This window comes from Barbus barbus, assembly GCF_936440315.1.
Source record: "Barbus barbus genome assembly, chromosome: 37".
NCBI classification, from domain to species: Eukaryota; Metazoa; Chordata; class Actinopteri; order Cypriniformes; family Cyprinidae; genus Barbus; species Barbus barbus.
The window spans coordinates 9,390,782-9,412,938 of record NC_136715.1 but is presented as its reverse complement, the minus strand read 5'-3'; the positions used below and the strand labels follow the sequence as shown (position 1 = coordinate 9,412,938).

Genomic DNA, 22,157 nt, shown 5'->3' with positions numbered 1-22,157 from the left:
ACACTGTTTGTTCAGTATAAAAACCATTACGCCTATGGAGAGTCCCCATAAACCACAAAAACCAACATGTGTATGTGTAAGTTATACCTGTAGAACAGGGTTCCTCAGATCTTTCCCTGGAGGTCTAATCTGCTGCAGAGTTTAGTTCCAACCCTGATCAAACTCACCTACCTGTGATTTTCTAATGATCTTGAAGACTCTGATTAGCAGCTCAGGTGTGTTTGATTAGGGTTAGAGCTAAACTCTGCATGAGTGGGCCAGATTTGAGGATCCCTGCTGTAGAACATGTTTGTTTGGCTCAACTGCCTATTCGTTGGAACCAGAGGTGCGTTCATGCACTTTTATTTTGAAAACTAGTCCGTGCGTGCATGTTTTACACAAGCCACCTTGCTGTTGGCTTCACATAGCTCCTGAGCCAAAGGGGCTAATATGTCGATGGAGGATCCTTTTTTCGTGGTTAAAGGGTAAGAAAAGTTATCTTTCTCTTCCCTGTCTTAATGTATGTCTTCCGTCTTTGTCTAAACGACACCGGTTTGATATTGACAGGCTAAGTTAAAGGTAAATGAAGTATCTTCATCACTATCTGTAGCCTCACATTATTTGTGTTTCCATGCGACTTTACTAATAAACAGCCATAATAAGCAAAAGTATGGCTGTGTTTCTAGTTTCGTTTTAGAAGTTTGGACGGTTAAGTTGTCTAATAAAGCCAGAGACTTTTAGATTGGTCACTTGTGTTGACAGGAATGTAAACAAACACTGGATTATGTTGCATGGGTTTTAAATGTGTCTCTACCATTCATTTAATGTACACCTAAATCAAATGTGTTTGTGGTATTAAAACATGTTTGATAAATTGAGACCACCTCATCATGACAGTGACTACCACTGGCATAGTGTTTGAGTAGAGGTTGTTTAATACAGATACACACCTTTCATTCCCATCAAGTAGAAGGGGTTTCACAGTTTACTCCTGTCTCTGACAGGGAGGTGCAGAAGGCCCTGTCCAAAGCACAGGGGCTGTTTGAGCGCTGGGAGGAACTGCTGCAGGAAGAGACCCCCGTCAGCCGGGATGAGCTGGACTGGAGCACCAATGAACTCCGAAACTGCCTGAGGGCCATCGACTGGGACCTAGAGGACCTGCATGAAACCATCAGTATCCTGCCATAAACCAAAGGCCTATGATGCCATTCAAACATCCTTAGTAGAATTTTTCAAAAACTTATAGGTATGCAAAGCAAAAGGAAGATGGAGGTGCCAAAAGACTGTGCCGTCTAAATAAAGGAAGATACAAATGATAGCATTTTGAAAAAGGACGTAACGTCAAAAGTTTTTAGATGGTTTTTTTTTTTTTTGTCTTTGAAATAAGTCTATGCTCCCCAAGGCTGCTGGTTAAAAATACAATAAAACGGTAATATTGTAAAATATCATTACATGTTAAAATTGTTTTCTATTTGATTATATTTTCAAATTTTGTTTATGATAAAGCTGTTTTTTTCAGCAGCCATTAGTCCAGTCTTCAGTGTCACATGATCCTTCAGAAATCATTCTAATGTGCTGATTTAATGCTTAAGAAGCATTTCTTCTTATTATAAATGTTGACAACAGTTGTGCTGCTTAATATTTTTGTGGATTGTTTTTTCAGGATACTTTGATGCATAGAAAGTTCAAAAGAACAGCATTGATTTGAAATAGAAACTTTTGTTACAGTATAAATGCCACCTTTACTGTATTATTTCTTTAAAAAAAAAATCTTACTGACCTAAAACTTTTGATTTGGTAATGTATATGCTGATCTCTTTATAGTCCTTGACTGTATCAGGTATTGTGGAGGCAAACCCTGGAAAGTTCCGTTTAGGAGAACATGAACTCCAGGAAAGGCGGGAATTTGTGGAACGAACTCGTAAATCCGTGCAGGTATCGCTCCCTGTCCCAGTTTCTATAATTTTTTTCATTTTATGTTGGAGTTCATATGCATGAATGTGTATCTGTATGTAGCTGATGAAGGAGCAGCTCTCTAGTCCTTCAGCTGTGGCTCAAGCAGAGAAGAAAAACAAACAGGTGAGTGATTCACTATTAAACTGAAATGAATGAATCCATATGGGCACGTGTGCTAGTGACATCAGCACTGTGTCCCTGTCTGACAGGCTCTGCTGGGGACCACGGCAAAGGATCGTTACGCTGGGCTGGAGCCTCACCTGGTGTCTGCAAACTCTAGATACATTCAGGAGCAACAGGAACAGCAGCAGGTAAAAGGCAGGAGGTCAAAACATGTCTTTTTCTCATTTAATATGGATCTCTTTCTTCTCTAGCATTATTTGATGATATGCCATCTTATAAGCTTCACAGAAAACAAGGAAATGTGACTTTTTGTGCAAGGCTTAATACCACAGTTTTGAATCTTAATGTCGTCTTTATTTTATGCTATATGTTTTTGCATGCAGCTGATTATGCAGGACCAGGATGAGCATTTGGAGCTGGTCACTGGCAGCATCCGTGTCCTAAAGGACATGTCCAGCAGGATAGGAGATGAGCTGGATGATCAGGCAGTGTAAGCAAAAAAAAAAAAACACATGATATTAAAGAATGAACAGTTTTGCATTTTTTTTTTTCTTTTTTTTTTTTAAACACCAGGATTTGTTTTTTACTCTGTGTTAATGTATCTGCTTTTTGTCCCAGTATGCTCGGTGAGTTTAACGAGGAAATGGACCAGACCAGTTCCAGAATGGACTCAGTGTTGAAGAAAGTGGAGAAGGTTTCACACATGACCAGCAGTGAGTGCATTTACTCCTTATTGTATGTTCCTCTACTTGTTTTCTCATGTTTTTGAATAATAATTATCATTAAATTTGTGTTTGTATTTATATATGCATATAAATATACACAGTACATGCATGTATGATGCCATTAATTGATTTTACATTCTTATGCTCAAGAAGCATTTCTCATTTTCAATGTTGAAAACATTTATGCTGCATAATATTTTGGTGGAGAATGTTTATTTGAAGTATATTGGGGGGGGTTTATGATGTAAAAGTGTCTACTATCACTGTTGATCACTATTGTCTTTGCTGAATAAAAACCTAAAAAAACTTTTACTTGATAGTGTATAATTTCATAAAACTGATAAATTTAGGATTTGTCAAACCCACCCAAATAGATTCACACATTTATTGTTTTTGCAAGCTTTTTTCTTTCTCATCTAGCTTAATTCTGCCAGATTTAAGAGCATTCGATTTTGTGATATTTTGACTTCATGTTTGTGTTTTTGTGTGTTGCAGGTCGGAGACAGTGGTGCGCTATTGGAGTTCTTGTAATCATACTGACCGTGGTGCTCATTCTGTTATTCGCTCTTTAAACCAGACTCCTCTTCAGTTTGGCCCTCCATCATGCCAAAAGCTTACAGAGGAAGTCAGAATCTCACCATGATTCCTCCACCTCAGCTTCTGTTATCTTTGTGAGAGAGTTATTTTTTTATAGTCTTTTTGCCTTCATCTAACCCATATGGCTTCTGACTCTCAGAATTTAACTCTCTTACTGCTTTTGGATTGGACTCATTGTCCTTGGCAAAGTCTATTCCAGAATTTCACAGGTGCCGACTGCTGAGATGGAAGTTAACAGTTATTACATTTCTTATGTTTTATTGTGGTACAAGTGTAAGTGGGGATGAGGAATTTGATACTGCCTTATTATATTTTTATATGTTTAATTATTATGTGTACATCATAAATGCCCCTGAAAGAGGTTGACAATATGTGTGCTAATGGTTCACCAAGCACAATGAGTAAAGCAGGCTCATTACGCCCCCTAGATCTGTAACTGGCAGTACCACCATCAAACACCCTCTGATGATGTGCTCTGGAAATTATCAAGTAAATAATGGCAAGGAATTTAGGATTATTTAAATTTGTAAAGCAAAGTCACACCTTGAGGTTAACACAGGCATTTTACAGCATTTGCTCTTCCTTTATGGATAAATCTAACATTTTATTGCATCGTTTGAGTGTGCTTATGGAGGATTGTTTGCAGAAAAAAATCATCTGCACTTTTCATGAATCTTCATGGATGTGCTGTGTGTACAGTAAGTACTTGGGTTTCTACGGTGGCCGAGAGAGCTCAACGAGCTGCAACTTCAGAAAAGGCATGCAAATAGAAAAAGCACCAGGAAATCAAGAAAACATCATCAGTTTGACAGCAGGTGGTGCAAATACTCACAACACAAACAAATTAAGAAACACACTGCAAATGCTCACAACACAACCAAATAAATTTTATTTGCAGTGTGTTTCTTTTAGTTTTGTTGTGAGCATTTGCAGCGTGTGTTGTCAAATTGAGAAGGTTGTTTTCTTTATTTGCAGCTGTTTTATCTATTTGCAGCGTGTTGAGCTTTCTCGGCCACTGTAGGTTTCCCATATTTTAACATGATTTTATGTATTGCTTTTGAGATTACTATATATCGAACTGTAAGGTTTCATACTACTGTGGAGATGTGTGTAGAGTCATCTGACATATAGACAGTTGATGGTGTGGGTTATGCCTTCACTGCATGCCACAGTGATATTCCAAACCCATTACTCCAATACGTATATATTTGTCATTTTAATATTTTTAAAGGAAATTGCTCTTTTTAATTGCAGTCCAAATCAGCAAGATGCATGTTCTGAAAGTCAGCTAATAACTGAGCTGATTAGACCCCACAGTTAGGATCGCTACTTGATATTTCTATTCCTGAACTTGAGCTCAGATCTAATATTGTGCCCATCTGTGGGTGTGCTAATGAACATTTGGTACTCAAATCCTCTGTGCCAATGAGTTGCTTCCAGTGTGCCCTCTGATCTGGGTGTAAGGACTCTGGGTGAATGTATTATGTTCAATATAAATGTGTCCCTCTTTCAGCTTAAACCGAATACAACATATTTCAGTATTGCTTTGTCTATATAATAATAACTGAAAGTTAGATTCAACTCCAAGCATAAGATTTTTGAAAAATGCAAGCCTTAAAAAATGCCAATACTCCCTGTTGCTCAAAATGTGGAACGGAGTACTAAAACGTAATACCTCTTATATGCCCATTTAGGGAAATTTGGTACGTATTTGATTTTCTTTTACTTGCAAAGTAATGTCTTTCAGTGCTGCCTACATAAATGATTGTTTCAAAAATCTAATGCCCTTGTCACTTGTTTTTGTAAGCATTTGTATTATGTAAAAATTTTGGCATCTTGATAAATCTATATGGTTCCTGATTAAAGTATATGCCTTTGACATGTGGTTTCAGTTTTCATTTATCATGTTATTTTCAAATTATATGCGTCATATTATGGAATAACTTCATGGCAGCTCTCTGATAAAAATACTTTATAACATCATTATGTTTTCACAGTAGAGATGAATATCATGAAAGATAAAATACATCCTGTAAAGCGGTGTTAAAATGACTGAATCCTGCATTAATGGAATAGTTTCAAATGAAAATTTGCTATAAACATACTTGCTCTCAGCCCAGCCAAGATGTAGATGAGTTTGTTTCTTCTTGAAACAGATTTGGAGAAATGCATTGCATCACTTGCTTACCAGCAGATCCTCTGCAGTGAATGGGTGCCGTCAGAAAGAGAGTCCAAACAGCTGTTAAAAACATCACAAACTCACATTGTGAACTGAAAAGCTGTGTATTATTTTCATGTTTTTATCAGTTGCTCAGACTGACGGCACCCATTCCCTGCAGAGAATCCATTGGTGAGCAAGCAATGTAATGTTATCTCTCCAAATCTGGAAATCTTGGATGTCCTAAGGGTGAATTTTCAGCAAAGTTTAATTCTGTTAAAACAAACGCAAACCACAATGATTTTCGTTTTATTAAGATGTATTTTTATCATTTCTCCATGTTTATTTTTTACAGTATTTAATGTGCAAGTTTCTTTCTCGTTGGGTCACAGAAAAGGAATACACAAAGTTATTGGCACTTGGACCAACACAGAGGAAACACTGGCATGTACTCGGGGTTGGGTGGAGGGTACAGAGGGGTTTTGACATCAGTAGACGCTACTGCATTTGTTTCCAAAAAGCGGTTCCTGGGGAATAACATCTCATGCTGTGAGTGCACAACTAACAATAAACTTCATTAGTGTTTCTATGTATAATGTACAGTATATATATATAGATTTGTATTTATATATGTATATTCATATATCTATACTGGAAAGAAAATAGCTGCAGGATCCCTGCAGCCACACCAGAGACATGCTCTCCGGAGCCATGCTGATAGAGCTCCTCGGCCCCTGGTGAGGTATGAATCTACAACATTCCATATTCAAAGTTGCCCCCATTTACATCCATTTCAAACAAATGACCTGTGTCAGGGCACAGGGGCCAGGGAGTATGGCTGAAGGTGTCAGGAGGTAGATACACACACCTGCTTGTGTGTGCGCACATGCATTGGTCTCTGGTGGGCAGGGATGTACAAAAGTATGTACAAATATGTTTTGAAATCTGTAAGAAGTCTTTGAGGTTACTGGCAGCGCAGAAGCGCACAGAAAGGTGAAGTACATGGAGCGGCGGGCCGCAGCAGAGAGAAAGAGAGAGAGAGGAGTGTGTTTATACTGGAGGAGAGAACGCTGGAAAGATGAAATAAGATTAACAGGCTGATAGACATCTTATTAAAAGGATCAAATGTTGAAGATATCAGTTTAGGAGAGGTATGTCTTCATCCGAGGCTTTTTGATTGCATCTGTCATTGTTTTTCCTGTGTTTGCGCCTCTTGTCTCCCTAGAACTGTGAGGTGAAGTGAGCTTACATATTTCTAGCATAAGTTGTTCACACAGAACCCATTCTTGCGCATAAAAATTTAGTGCTGAGAAATGAAAAAGAACGTAGAGCATCAAGCTTTTTGAGGTAAGATGCTACAGGCAAAACCACTGTTTGGTCAATTTTGCGAACATAATTGGCTCTCTCTAAAACAACAGGAACTATTTGCATCTAACTTAAATTACAATACATATATTGAAGGCCAGTTTATTTAATGTGTCAAAAATCTAACAAATTCTGAACCTGGAAATTAGTGAATATTTAATTACACAATGCTGCTTTTGATAACAATATTCCACAAAGCAATCAACTGGTGAAGAATGGTGCAATTTATGATTTAAACTTATACCTTATTCACTAGTGGTGTCTTGCCTTAATAGTCAAACGACTTCTTTTTGTGAATGTGATGCTGACAGAGCAGCGAAATGCGTCACAGTGCATGTTTACATAGGACAAAGTTAAAAAGCAGCACAGTTAAATGCAAAAAAAAGAGCTCTGTGTGACCCAGCCCTAAGACTCAGAATTAATGAAATCTAACATAAAAAAAAATTATAATAAAAATAGATACAATATTCCCTGGTGCTCAATCGAAAGAGTGAGGGAGCTCAAGGTGCCAAGACAGGGGTCTTCAACTTATTTTCAGGCCAAGCACCCCTTGCTGTTTACAGAGACAGAAAATGAATCCCCTTTTACATATTGCATAAAATTGAGTGTAGCATTTCATGCCTGGCCAACAACATGCGAATATTACCATATTAATGTATTTACATATGCTTGCATTGCAAAACCAGTAAAATAAGAAACAGCCATTAATACTTGTATTAAAAATAAAAAGATCATAAAATTGTTATAATTTAATTGGGGGGGGCAATGAAAAATCTGAGCAGAACATTGTTAGCTTTTTATTTTGTAGTCCAAAAAAAATATAAAAAATACAAAAACATGGTTGCAGACCCCCTGTTGAAAACTCTACGAGTTCAGTCATGAACACTCACCAAATGGTGCTCCCTCTCTCTTGCAAAATACACACAACTTAATTTAATAACATCCACAGAAATAGATAAGAGTACAGCACTCTCAGCTCCATTTAACACATTTTACGATCCATTTTACAAATTCATTTTGCAGAGTCCTACAGATTTTTCTCAACAAATCGGTGTACACAATGGAACAGAACAAAAAAAAATCATGAGTAAATGGTAACAATTTTGTAAATATGTTCAATTCTGATAATTATTCACAAATCCCCATTTTGGTTCACTGCAAAAAAAAAAAGAAAAAAAAGTTGAGCCAATTTAAAATTTTAAGGCAACCAGCTTCATCAGATTTTTGAGTTCTCTCAACTTATTTTTGTAGAAGATTCTCAACTTTTTGTTGTATAAACGTAAAACAACAAGTTGACAAAACTCTAAAATCTGCTGAAGCTGGTTGCCTCAAAATGTTAAGTTGGCTCAATTTAATTTTTTTACAGTGTTGTTTCTTAATAAAGTGTCATTAAGTATCAAATGTTTTGATCGTCACATTGGTAAACACCAGCAGAGACAATTTATTCTAGTTCTGAATAAATGCAATAACATTTCCTTATATTTGGCAGTTCAAACACATTTTAAACACAGTTGGCAAGGGGTTCATAAATTAAAGACCATGTCAAATTACAAGGGTTTTCTAAATCTTTGCCTTAATGGTCAAGGGAAGTAAATGCATGGCAGTTTCATTTTCTACCTGCAGCATTTATCAAGTCCGACACAGGTGGCACTCATCCATGTGCCATTGAACATCAAAAGTCATCTGCACCAGTAAACTAATTCAGTAACAAAAATTATATTTATTTAAGGCAGAAAGAAGTAATAATACAGTTGCAGTGTATATAGACCACAACTTCCTACATCTATGCTGCTTCAAACTCATCCACCCTTTAAAAATGACATTTTAATATGGTACATAGCTAGTTTCAACGGCCCTCATCCCTTTCCAGCACTTCAGTCATATGCAAAGCAAAAATGTATAGCCCTTCTTCTTGCTCCTAGCTACTGTAAATTTCATGATGTTCCTTTACAAAGCACTTGGCAACTCTACAGTCTGTGTTAAAAATTGGTAGCATCTCAATGGCCAAGCACTATTCTAGATTTGAACAAAACAAAACCATAGGTAATAAAAACAAAGGTATGGTTTGTCATGCTTTTTTTTTTTTTTTAAGTTTTCATTATACGTCTCAAAGCATCTGAAGCATAACCTCATTTGTTTTGTTTGACGTAGATGTTTTTTAGTATAACATACTAATAATACTGGAAGTTTAATTGCTAAAATGAAAGGATTTTACACGAAAGACCATGAATCCACAGTGCGGGTCAGGGGTTGAAATTCTACACGGGGTAAATCCACTACAGTTCATCGAGTTCATGGTGTACCCAATCTCGCCAATGCACCACTAAACAGAACATATTAAGAAGCGATTCATGGGTTGAAAACATCACAAATCCAGCCCTGCCTCCTAAAAAAAACCTCCTAGTCCCTCCCTGGGTGTCCAACATGATAGTACAAAAAAAAAAAAAAAAACAGTCTTATCAAGCTGTACATCAGAGGATCCAGCTCCATGTACATTCTAACAGGGATGAAGAAATGTTGACCGCTGTTATCTTTCTTTTTCTCTTTCGTTGCATTTCAAAAGGTGCGATGAGGAACAGTTCATCACAAAGCCATATTTATCCAGTCACCAATCACATTCATCTCTTTTTTGGACAATGGAATGCTAAACACACACACACACACACACCCCAACACACTAGTATAATTGTGTTCACATGTTGCAGTGTTCACTTTACATTTAACAAGTAACCCAAATATGCCTTAAAGACAATATAAAATGACATTCGCAATACATTTAATTATACAATATTTTAGAATTTGAATATTTAGGGAGAAACAAAAATGTAGGGCATTAAAAGTAGTTTAAACTTTAATATTGACACTGGTGACAAGAATTATGTCATTTCTATGGTATCAAAAATTGATTTTTAAAGCAAAATATGATGTATATCGTTGCCGTGAAATAAAATTACTCGTATCGTGATATAAGATTGGTCATATCGCCCACCCCAAACACATACCCCAAGAAATGTGTAATAAGACAGAAAATAGGATCAATTTTGATGTCATGTTAGCTCTTCGATGAAGAAACAAATCCAAAGAAGGCAATTCAGATGAGATTCAATGTGAGCTGATGGTTTGTTTAGTCAAAGCGTACGGTTTGATTCCTCCATTTGGGAAATGGCTCACTGCACCAGTTGTGTGTTTAAGTGTGTGTGTGTGAGAGCATCCATCTCCTCACCAATACATTCCCTCCCCTCTCTGCTTGCGTCTGCACTGTATGTCTCCCTCTCTGAGTCAGACAAAAACAAAAAGAGCTCTCTGCATACGCACATACCAACCACCCACCCAACCATCAACACACACACACACAATGCACATTTTCACAGTCATCCACCAACGCACCCTTTTTCAGATGTGCATTTGGCACACAATAACCAGACTTACATTTGAACACGTACACAAACAAATGCACACACATAAAAAGCATGCCTCTGGCGCAGGCTCTCGCTTTCCTGTCAGACTCCTCACATGATGGCATTAGCACGTGTCTCTCCAAAAATGGAAATGAAAAAAAAGAGGCTCGACTCTGAGGAAAAGTAGCGGAGCACACCAGCACACATGCATCCATGCATACAGGATCATCCAGGCATTCCATGCCCTCCCTTTCCCATAATTTCTTTCACTTCTCTGTCGCAGACTGGCTGTGTAAGACTCGAACTCCACGCACGAACTTTAAGGCAGTGCTGAACAATCCAGTTCAGATTTCTGTGCAAATATCTCATTCTCATCCTATCGTACTATGATTAAGACTTGGTGCAGTCTCTTAGGATCGTACCACGTGGCTGAGAGGTAAAAGTCTTTTGTCTCCTGGCCCAGTGCAGTGTATTGTGTATATTTTTTTTTTTAAGTAAAAGGGTTTTAAAAAATTATTTTAAATCAATGGTTCATCCAAAACAGTTTTTAGTGATTATTTTTTTATTTTAGAATTATAACACAATTTTGAAATTGTATTATGTATTTTGTATTATGTATTTTGACTTTTTTTTTTTTTAGTCCATACAGTAGAAGTCAATGGTCACCAAATTGGATTGGTTACGAACATTCTTCAAAATATCTTCTTTTGTGTTTCACAAAATAAAGAAAGCGTTACAGAAAGTGTTTGTAGATGACGACAATTTTCATTTTTGGGTGAACTCTCATTTTAAATGAAGAAAAAATCAAATGTAAACATTTAAAACCCACATATAACATGCTTTTGGACTGGGATGATCTTGTCTAATCACAGCCTTTCTTCAGCCATAATCAATAACTGAAACAATATAGTCTGCATTTCATGACATTTCATGAAATGAAAAATTTACATTAAGCACACATTTCAAGTGTGCTTAAAACACCTGAAGATGCAGGTCATACTTTGGGAATCTAATTTTAGCACATCCTTAAATATTTTAAGAGTGCAACTACACTTTAAATGACATTGTCACTTTCTTTCATCTCCAAACCTAGGGTTACAACAGCTCTTCATTGGCACTACAGAATTTCTCTCTGAAACCCGAAAACCATCATGAGAGACACTTAAAAACTGACTTTTCAAATCTCCATAAAAAACAGACTACAAAACAGCTTCCACTCTCAGAGTGGTATTTAGTGGTTTGGAACCACCGTAGCTGGGGCACTGATGCCCGTTCAGTGCCAGTCTCTCATCAGAGCGTTTAGTGCATCTCTGTCAGAGGCACCACGCTTGTGCGATCGGTGCATGAAGCAGTCAGCTGTGAGATACAGCACTTCAAAAACTACCATCTGCAGCCACCATACACACACATTTACACAGCACACAGACGCCCATGTTATGTGTTGTCTATACAAAACTACTAAGAACATAAAGACACATTTAAAAAGCCTTAATGATTTTTAAACTTGTGGGAGAGTTTTGGGGTTTCCTTTGGAGTGTTACGTTCCCAATTAGATTCTAGGGGAAAAAGGGAAGTAACAGAAGATTTGATGGTAAAAACTTGATTAAACTAAAGTAACAATATTAAGCCTTGGTAATATACCAAAATAAAATGATTGAAATCGATTTTGGATTTTGCTAATGCAAAAAGATGGGGAAAACAATTCACTATTCATTGATTCAAAAGGAGCACAGATCTTGCACAGCCTCCATCAAAACACAACAGTAGTTTCAGATATAGCAAAACAGATTAATCTGCATTTACCAATTCATTACAATCATAAATGATACACTGCCTCTCTTGGGATACTTGGCAAGACAAAAAGTGGAAACGTTTGCAAAAAAATTACAAATGTTGTTTGAATATAAAAAAAACTAAAAGTGTAATTTAAAAAGAACAAAACATTTAAAGTGTCTATGTTAAGGGTGTTTGTGCAGAAAGGGGAAATGGGGTCCGGAAAGCAGATATACAGCCACTAAATATTAACAGATGAATACAATCTTATGTCCAGCAACATTAACTTCTGGATTCTCCAAAAAGATACATTCAGAATCATGACAGTGTTTTCAGACTGGATAAGAGCTTCCAGACACCATTTCCCCTTCAGCTCACAACAAATAGCCCCAGAGGTCTCTCCTTTTCAGGAATGTGTTTCTGCAGTATGACAAGAAGGGCCTCAAGGTACAAATCAAAAAAATTAAATTCTACAAGGAAATAAAAATGACCAAGAATCTTCATAAAGATACACTTCATCGTTCCCAGATGATATCAAAGTGAGACTGGGATACGATGGAGAAGTGGAAGAGGAAAGAATAGCTGAAGCACGGTAGTGTTACTCACTAAAACAAGCTGTTACCATCCCCACTCACACCTTGCAGGGCATCTGTAGATGACTGGCCAGATTCAGAGGCTGTACCACCCTCTAGGGATCCTGTTTCAAACGCATGCTCCACGGCCAAGCCATCAGACTCCATTTTGGCAGCGTCCGGAAGAAAGTTGGCATAAGCGTCACTTTCTGCCATCAGAAGCTTCAGTTTCGGAATCCAGCTCTTGCGTACCACACGCCGTGCATTAGTGCACATGTCTGCAGCGATCGCGTTCATTTCGCTCTCTTTGAAACTGGGAGCAAAGTTCTGGCAGTAAACTAGAAATAAAACATTTTACTATCATTAGCTTATTATGCACTTTTTACACAAAGCTATTATGAATAATGCTTAAAAACTCAATGTAGATAAAACAAATTTTACCACAACTTACACTTAACAGCATGGAGAACCCGACTGTCGAGTGGCTTGCGGTTGGGGTCATTTGTGGAGGACCGAATGCCTGTCCCACAGCTGTTTGCAAGAGTGCTTCTACAGGTAAAATAAAGGATGATACACTTTAAAAGAAACACATAAAAATCTGACCTGTAAATTGCAAGAGCAATTGGGATTCCAAACCAAGAAAACTTTATCAAAAAAAAAAAAAAAAAAAACCTTTAAAATCCTTTTTTAAAACCCTAAAATAATTGGTAAAGTTCCCACTAATAAATAACAATAATTTAAAAGCTATTTCTCTCCAAAAATGTCATTTTGGCATCATTTACTCACACTTATATCATTCCAAACAGTATGACAATTAACTTTCACTATATGGGAAAGAGCAACTTGGACATTATGCTAAACATATCCATTCTGGTTAAAGCAAGTCATAAGGGTGATTAAATTATGCATGAACAATTTCTATAAATACTAATTACAAAGTTTTTTGTTTATTTCCTGCTGAATAAAGGTCATAAACTTCACTCACCGGTCAAAAAAGGCAGCAAGGAGCCGCCTGAGCAACACTTTGTGGCGTGTGCCTGCACTAACGTGGCAGTTCATCAGCTGAGCACGTGAAATAAAAACACTGGTGCCTGTTACTAGCTCCAGTTTCTCAGCAGGGTCACCTTCTTCATAGAGTTTAGGATGACAGCGGTTTCCGATCTGTGCAATGAGCTCAGTGGGAAGAGAGGCCAGATCTTGCCTCACTCGAACTCCTCTTCCCCTTGATTCAACTGTGAGGTGGTCTGGTAGTGATTCCACTCGTTCGCTGGCTGAACCAAGATTACAATGGCGGAGAGATATTTTAAAATAAAAAACAATATATTGGTTCTAAACTGCCTATAAAGCTGCAGTTAAATAACTAAAAAGATATTTAATATACATGTAAAATTTATTTATCTCCCTCTAAGGTTATATATATATATATATATATATATATATATATATATATATATATATAGATCTGAATTTATTTTTTGGGGAAGGTAAACGGAAGAGCAATGATGAAAAGAAATTGCAAGTTTTACCTATTGTTTGTAGTATATATGTAATTTTGACTTTTGAGTAACAAAAATGTTTAAAAAATACATTTAAAAAGATTTACATTGAGCAAATGCTGTATTTTCTTTGGTTTGATGTCTGTAAGATTATTTTCAAAATTCCTATTGATGTTTTTCCCATAATTTCACTACATACTGTAGTCTTTTATCACAATACGCTGTTAGTGTCAGGTAATAAATCTAACTGATAACTATTAGCAACTCATCAATGAAATCAAACTTTAGTTTAACTTTTCTTACCCGTTGCCCCTACATTCAACATGCTGTACATAGTGTACATATTACAGATTTGTCTGTACTGTTCTTCTGTGGTTTCATCTGTGATTTCCTCCTCTTCATCATCATCATGGTAAGAGATTGGCGAATCACTGGTATACATGCTGGGTGTGCCTGGGCTGGTGCCTTCCGGCGTGCTACTGCTGTTGTTGTTATTATTGTTGTTGCTATTAGTGGTACCACTTCCACCCAATAAGGCTGCACTTTGAGGCGGTGCTCCTCCCGTTCCCCGTGCCACCTCCTGCGAATAACGGGCTGCTTTCCTCATACCTCCCCCTCCTCCTGATCCTCCACCTCCTTCACGGTTACCTCCCTCCCAAAGACGCTTAGCAACTGGAGTGCAAACCACTGAATACGATGATGCTTCTTGTTGGGGCTGCTGGGCCTGAGGTTGCTGCTCTGTCTTCACCCTTGACACCAATGGAAGGGATGTTAGACAGGAAGCAGATCGAACAGTTGCCGTGGGGGCCACACCCCCTCCTACAGTACTACTTCCAGTTTGAGTAACAGGGCTCTGGGGTTCTGAGGGTGGTGTTTCTTCCGTGTGAAGGCCCTGTGAGTCACAACTTGGTGAGCTGACCTTTAGGAAGAACTCTGTGCCTTTTTCCATAATCTGCTGAATCTGTAGGAATCCTGCTGTGTACATTAATAGAAACTGATCGCCCAAGTTCATGCTAAGACGGCCGGTGTAACAGAAAGAAAGGATCTGCTGGAAGCTCTGAGGCTGGACTGCTGGTGGTAACTCCACGACAGAGCTCTTACTTCCAGAGTTGAACAAATCTCGAAAGTAGGAGCTGCTGGCAGCCAGCACTGCCCGGTGGGCTTTAAATGTGTGACCCTTCACCACCACTGACACATCACAGTACAGTCCCTGAAGTCTCTGCTCATTAAGACACTCCAAGACATTGTTGCCAAAGTTGGGAATCGCCATCTGCAGCATCTGAGCCATATTGTAAAGCCCAGCACTACAGAGTCTGTGAAAAAAAAAAGAGGTGAAAAATTATAAATTAATAATAATAATAAATTAATTATTCTTATAATAATGACCAATGGGCAGGGCCTGAAGAGAATCCACGCCTAAAGAAGGCTGCAGAAATATCTCCAGATTTCTACAAAATTCAACTTGTTATTCACATTTCCACACACTCCCACCCCTCAAGTGTTTATTTTGCAAAATGCCATCAATTTTCCTGCCAAAATCCCAACAGTGAGGAAAATGTGAAAAAGTAAGCAGATTCCATAACGGCTTACCAATGGATATGGTGAAATAACCATAAATAATGTAACTTTTTTTTTTTTTTTTTTACAGTACAAGTACAAAAAAAAAAAAAAAAATCTGTTATTTTTTCAAAAAGACTTAACAGGACACTTCACGAGTTCACTCTTACATCTAATCTGATAGCAAATAGTAAGCATATTTCGGCATGCTGCCCTGGGGGAATATGGCCCGAATCCAGAGAACTCCCCCAAACCTAATATAGGATAAAAATAGATTAGGGGTGAGGAGTTGGGGTGGAAGAGGGATGCTGGAAAACTGTCATTTGACAGAGGTAGGCAGGCTGCATATATATATATATATATATATATACATATTGTGCTCGCTAAACGAGTTGCACCTGCACCAAATTAGTTGATTATTTGAACGTGCCCCTCCCGAACCTTAATAAAACCTCATAAAAATGTGTAGATACACTGCCATTCAAAATTTTGAATAACATTCAAAGTTTTTGAAAGAAGTCTCCTATGCTCAAGACTGTATTTATTTGACTGAAAATACAGTAAAAGCAGTAATACTGTGAAATATTGTTTACATTTAAAATAGCTTTTCTATTTTAATAGAATGCAATTTATTCATGCGGTTGCAAAACTGAATTTTCAGCCGCCATTATTCCAGTCTTGTCAGTGTCACATCAAAATATATGATTTGCTGCTCAAAAGATAATTCTTCATATCACCTATGGTGAAAATAAAAAGTGATGTTTTCCAGGGTAATTTTATGAATATAAAGTTTAAAAGAACATAATTTATTTGAAGTAAATACAGTCACTATTGATCACTTTAATTCATCCTTGCTGAATACAAACTTTTGAATGACTGTAGTGACAAATAGTTGTCTTATGCGCAATAATTTTAACAATGTTACTCTTAAATAAAGCTTTAAATAAAGATTTCTGCAGTCTCACAAACAACATCCCATGACTGTCAAGTCCATTACGTAGAAATAGAAAACGCATACATTCTCCACAGGAAATTAGACAATGAACAAAAGCAATAAATGTTGATACACATTGTTAATATAACTGAAGAGTATGCCAAGGGCCATCCAGGCGTTTTCTGTGGGTCATATTCAATTTATAATCCTACAGTCTATTATTTTTAGAATCATACAAATACTCTCTGCTCTTAAGGTCAACATGTACTTTCTAACAAACAAAATCCTTTTAGAAGCAAAAGATGAATAGATGGCATACAGGAAGTGGTTCAATGAATATTCTTTAACAGAAAAATAGAGCACATGTCTAATGCAATGGCTATCTAGGGGTCATATATCAGGTAATCAGGTAATGTCATCCTGTATTATGCTAACCAACATGCAGAGAAGAACTCCATTTACACTTTACATGAAATCATATTTGTTTGTACTCTGTGTGACCAGCAACACTCAAACTTAAGTGCAGTTACTTTATACACATACATTGTTTATGTGTGTCAATCAGTCTGCTAAAGAGCCCTTAACCTGCATCGTGCTTCACTTTCTATGCTTTCACTATTCTTCTATTCCTCCTTTTTCTAGCTTCTAGCCTGTGCTTTTCTGAATGATGGTCGAAACTTTGTATTGTCAGCACTTCTCGTGTTATTGCTTGTGTTCCTCATGTGCAAGTTGTTTTGGACAAAAGTGTCTGCTAAATGTTTACATATAAAATGCAATATATAGATCAACTCAACACTTTAACATTAGTATAAATGTATCTTACACAATCTGTTAATCATTTTTAAACCTACTGAAAAGTACCTTACAGTTTGATCAAAAATCCCCACTAAAGGTGTACTGAGTAATTTCACTCCAACTTCTTGCTTTGTGTCTTTGTACAAAGGTTGATCAGGAGGTTAAAGCAATGCTTATAGGAAGCAGATCAAAGATTTGTCTGGCTGAACAGTAAGGTTTTGCTCAGTAACATCTACTTCCGTTCATACTCCTTTTAACCCTTAGGCCTACAATAATATTTTATGATAGATAGATAGATAGATAGATAGATAGATAGATAGATAGATAGATAGATAGATAGATAGATAGATAGATAGATAGATAGATAGATAGATAGATAGATAGATAGATTTTAACCCTATTGCTTAAAATGTTTATTTTATTTTAATTTTGTTTAAACTATATGTGTGTATATATATGTGTGTGTGTGTGTGTGTGTGTGTGTGTGAGTGTGTGTGTGTGTAGTATACAGTCCATTTTTATTTCACAAAAAGATTTTTTAACCCTTTTGGTTAAAATGTATTTATTTTATTGTACTTTTGTTTATTTAACATTTACTTATAATATATAATATAAGAATATATATATATTCTTATGCTGTTTATTAATTTATTATCAGCACTAGAAGAAACTGTAACTATGCCATTTTGGAAATAGTTAATTTTCGGATAGTACCATCCTAATTTAAAGGGTTAAAGCTAGTTCCTTGGCTAACAGCAAATCACATTTTAAAAAACATAATAAAATTATTATAAACTTGGTCTAAGAGTAATCTTGTACTTTCGATTGTCGTTAATGTAATTACAGCTTCATGATCTATGCAGCGAAAATGCAGTTTAATTCACCCCGGCTATTTTCTTTGTATCACTCGCACAGCAATATTTCTCAAAGGCATAACAACAGCAGTTTTAATTAAAAACATTAAGCTAGTAATTTAACAGTAGTTTGTGAGCTCACTGTTGAGAGTCGGGCGCCGGTGTTTCAGTGATGTGGCGGCCGCGGCAGGGCTGCGGTACCCGGTGAGTGTGTGCGTCCCGCACCGCTGCCCAGCTGGACACAAGCTCCGGGCTGGCACGGGCCCCAGGGGGCAAAAAACAAAACAAGAAATAATTCCCAAATTGCCTGGTCTCCACACGTGATGCGGCGACCAAAGAGCTAAAAGCTGCTCAGCCTTCAAAAACCTTGTCACCAAAATAGTCTGATAGATGAATTATTGAGAAGCCCACATCCGTTTCCCTCGCCCCCTCAGTGCCAGTGCAATGCTATGCAATGTCGGGCTGAGTTACAGCCCTGCACATACCATGATCTAACGTTATTCCTAAAACATTTTGATTCGCCCAGCAACATCCATATGCATGCGTTACTATTATAATTCTCCCACCGCATACTTGCAAATCGCATGCAAATTAAGTAGTAGTCATATTTGGATACACGCAGCGCAATCGTTGGAATTCACATAAAATATTATGTGGTTAAATTCTACTCCATTTTGGAGGAGGAGAAATGGGGGCTCGGCTCCATCTTTTCCCGACATCAACAGGTCATCCCGGGACAAATGCAGCAAACGGGGGGCGAGTCTGGCTGATCCGCGAGACAAGACACCATTAACCACTTGACATCTGAATGCAATGCACATTAATGCCCTCCTCCGGTACAAATCCTCGAACAGTCCAGAAACACGAGCTAACACTGCGAGCAATGTTATGCATGGCTAAAAAGTTGGAAAATATAGATGGAAGCATTGATGCAAAATAAAACAAGCTCTCGGCACCAAGTCATTGAAGTGGTTAAAGTTTCGCAAGCCCATCCCCCATCTAAAGCAATCGCACACCTTCACAAAACAATACCCCTATCCAAAAATCCCCTCAAATCTTTCTCAACTGCCCCCTGCCACAACAATAACTAAATTCGACCCCCTTGTTCAATCCACGTGGTTGCCACTTGACCCCACTTAAAGTGGCATGAACCTCTCGTGCATGCGTTAAAATACTCACCCCCTCGCTTGCGATCTGCTGGAAAGTGTTTCAATGGAGGAGTCAGACTCTTTTCTCTCTACGGGCTGCCATTCATCGCGAATTCACAGGCAAGACGCCCGAGCGCAGAATTATCGAGGGGTGCATCATTCTGTCACCCCGGTTAGAGCACAGAGTCACCGATCACACACAGACCGAAATAAAGAAAGCAATCTGAACGCCAATGCGTGAAACTCGCGCAGCGCGCTCTCCGTTGGGTCTGGTCTGTGCGCGCGGCAGTGCGGGGAAAGTGAGCTGCGTGGAGTGTCTAGACTCAGGTGAAGCCCTAGAGGGGTCTGGGTGCTACGCGCACAGCATGCCAACTCGACTCTGCATGTCGCACTAGAGAAGTGTGCAGTCTGTGCACTAAACATCTCCAAAATATGTCCATCACGTCGCTCTAATGGGGTCAAATTATATGGCGCATAGGCAATTAGTGTTTATAGAGCGTGACTAGATTAGATTATTAGATCGAATGTGCCATTAGCCTAGTACAGAAGGAGCATCTGTAGAGGTATGCCACGACATTAATGCTGCACAGAGAAGGCGTACTTTACGCAGTAAATGTATTTATTGAATTTTTGTTAAATTTATTACATATAAAGTTATGATTATAGAAATTTTAAATGTAATATTTAAAATAGTTAAATGTTCTTGAACTGTACATTGCTATTCTTGTCATGGGGCCGCTGCTGCACCTCACAGTAAAAATAAAATGTTCAGTTTTAGTAAGCTTGAAGCTAAAGTTTGTGTAAATATTTATTTGTCCATCTGACAGTAAAAGTAAAATGTGACCCTGGACCACAAAATCAGTCATAAGTAGCACGGGTATATTTGTAGCAACAGCCAATAAAACACTGTATGGGTCAAAATTATTGATTTTTCTTTTATGCCAAAAATCATTAGGATATTAAGTAAAGATCATGTTCCATTAAGATATTTGTAAATGTCCTACCTTAAATATATCAAAACTTAATTTTTGATTAGTAATATGCATTTCTAAGGACTTCATTTGGACAACTTAAAGGCTTAATTCAAAAAGTGAAACTTTCATATATAGAGATTAATCACATGTAAAGTAAAACATTTTTTTAAAGCATTTTTTGCTTAAATTTTTATGATTAGAGCTTTTCTCATGAAAGACAAAAATCCAGTATCTCAAAATATTAGAATATTTCCTAAGATCAATCAAAGAAAGGATTTGTAAAACAGAAAAGTTCAGGTTCTTTAAAGTATGTTCATTTATTCACTCATTACTTGGACGGGGCTCGTTTAGCACAAACAACAGCATCAGTGAGGAGTGGCATGGAAGCGATCAGCCTGTGGCTCTGCTATTATTGGATCGATTGTTTCTGACTGTTGTCAGCAGATGGAAGCATAAAGTTCTCCAAAATCTCCTGGTAGATGGTTGCATTGACTTTGGACTTGATAAAACACAATGGACCAACACCAGCAGACGTCATGGTACCCCAAATCATCTCTGACTTCGGAAACTTCACACTGGACTTCAAGCAGCTTGGATTCTGTGCCTCTCCAGTCTTCCTCCAGACCATGATTTCCAAATGAGAAGCAAAATGTACTTTTATCTGAAAGGCAGACTTTGGACCACTGAGCAACAGTCCAGGGCTGCGTTTCCCAAAAGCATCGTAACCTTAAGTTGATCGTAGCTCCATTGGTTTCCATTGGTCTATGATGTTCTTAAGTTTACGATGCTTTTGGGAAACACAGTCCAGTACTTTTTCTCTGTAGCCCAGGTAAAATGCGTCTGACGTTGTTTCTGGTTCAGTATCCAGCATCCAGACTCCAGCATCAGTCCACTCCTTGTGAAGCTCTCCCAAGTGTTTGAATCAGCTTTGCTTGACAGTATTCTCAAGCTTGTGGTCATCCCTGTTGCTTGTGCACATTTCCTACCCAATTTCTTCTTTCCAGTCAACTTTGGATTTAATATGCTTTGATACAGCACTCTGTAAACAGCCACCCCTTTCAATAATGACCCTCTGTGACTTACCCTCTTTGTGGAGGGCGTCAATGATTGTCTTCTGGATCATTGCCAAGTCAGCAGTCTTCCCCATTATTGTGGTTTCAGAGAACAAGAGATACCCAGAATTTATAGGGATGGTCATTTAATGAAACTAAAATGCAAATATTCTAATATTTTGAGATACTGATTTTTGACTTTCATGAGCTGTAAACTCTAATAAAAAAAAAACAAAAAAAAAAACTTTTGAAATGCTTTACTTTACATGTAATGAATCTAGAAAATATGAAAGTTTCACTTAAGAATTTTACATTTTTTGAGATGACTGAAAATGATCTCAACATCTTTTTTATAATGCATAAATGTCCATTTTAACAATAAAATGAAAAATACAGGCAGCGATACATGGGCATCAATAATAATGTGCATAGTTCTGATCTACTGTCTTAACATAAAATACACACAGTATAACATAATTTATTCTTAATAATAATATGGTTAGTTTCTATTAATATCTAAGGCTGTATGATTAATATGTAGCTCAGCTTGACACATTTTGTATCGAGGGTCCTTCTTGACAGCTGCAAAGTTTAGGATTGCATCAGAGATCAAAGAAAAGTTATAATATTGTGGTCTACTACAAACTCTTTTCCTCACAAAAAAACTTTAATATTATTTATATTAACCACTTTTCAGTAGC

General features: G+C 37.5%; 2 protein-coding genes across 4 annotated transcripts; one reads left to right on the top strand and one right to left on the bottom strand.

Moving 5' to 3' along the window:
• Positions 1 to 384: 384 nt before the first annotated feature.
• Positions 385 to 5,259, top strand: LOC306856499 (syntaxin-10-like). 2 transcript variants are annotated; one of them, XR_013783023.1, is made up of 9 exons: positions 385 to 464; positions 984 to 1,153; positions 1,820 to 1,914; positions 1,996 to 2,058; positions 2,145 to 2,246; positions 2,442 to 2,548; positions 2,677 to 2,771; positions 3,279 to 4,090; positions 4,384 to 5,259. XR_013783023.1 is itself a non-coding variant. In XM_079395834.1 (8 exons), exons 1-8 carry the CDS (start codon positions 430 to 432, stop codon positions 3,353 to 3,355), a joined length of 744 nt encoding a protein of 247 aa, XP_079251960.1. In that variant the 5' UTR covers positions 393 to 429; the 3' UTR covers positions 3,356 to 5,253. The 2 variants fall into 2 exon arrangements, 1 of the variants encoding a protein (XP_079251960.1); XM_079395834.1 differs by having other exon boundaries at positions 393 to 464; positions 3,279 to 5,253.
• Positions 5,260 to 10,870: 5,611 nt separating this feature from the next.
• Positions 10,871 to 19,706, bottom strand: LOC306856463 (nucleus accumbens-associated protein 1-like). 2 transcript variants are annotated; one of them, XM_079395763.1, is made up of 5 exons: positions 19,462 to 19,706; positions 14,446 to 15,455; positions 13,632 to 13,917; positions 13,098 to 13,195; positions 10,871 to 12,984 (listed from the first exon to the last, which is right to left on the bottom strand). In XM_079395763.1, the coding sequence occupies exons 2-5, from the start codon at positions 15,428 to 15,430 to the stop codon at positions 12,680 to 12,682; spliced, it is 1,674 nt and encodes a 557-aa protein (XP_079251889.1). In that variant the 5' UTR covers positions 15,431 to 15,455; positions 19,462 to 19,706; the 3' UTR covers positions 10,871 to 12,679. The 2 variants fall into 2 exon arrangements, with proteins under 2 accessions (XP_079251889.1, XP_079251890.1); XM_079395764.1 differs by lacking the exon at positions 19,462 to 19,706 and adding an exon at positions 18,425 to 19,010.
• Between the last annotated feature and the right edge of the window lie 2,451 nt (positions 19,707 to 22,157).

Coding starts and splice junctions, on each gene's coding strand:
- LOC306856463 (XM_079395763.1), bottom strand. CDS start 15,430: ATGGCTCAGATGCTGCAGATGGCGATTCCCAACTTTGGCAACAATGTC. Junction 13,918..14,445: donor GTTGAATGTAGGGGCAACGG/GTAAGAAAAGTT, acceptor ATCTTGGTTCAG/CCAGCGAACGAGTGGAATCA. Junction 12,985..13,097: donor GGTTCTCCATGCTGTTAAGT/GTAAGTTGTGGT, acceptor TTTTATTTCTAG/TTTACTGCCAGAACTTTGCT.
- LOC306856499 (XM_079395834.1), top strand. CDS start 430: ATGTCGATGGAGGATCCTTTTTTCGTGGTTAAAGG. Junction 1,915..1,995: donor GAACTCGTAAATCCGTGCAG/GTATCGCTCCCT, acceptor ATCTGTATGTAG/CTGATGAAGGAGCAGCTCTC. Junction 2,247..2,441: donor AGCAACAGGAACAGCAGCAG/GTAAAAGGCAGG, acceptor TTTTGCATGCAG/CTGATTATGCAGGACCAGGA.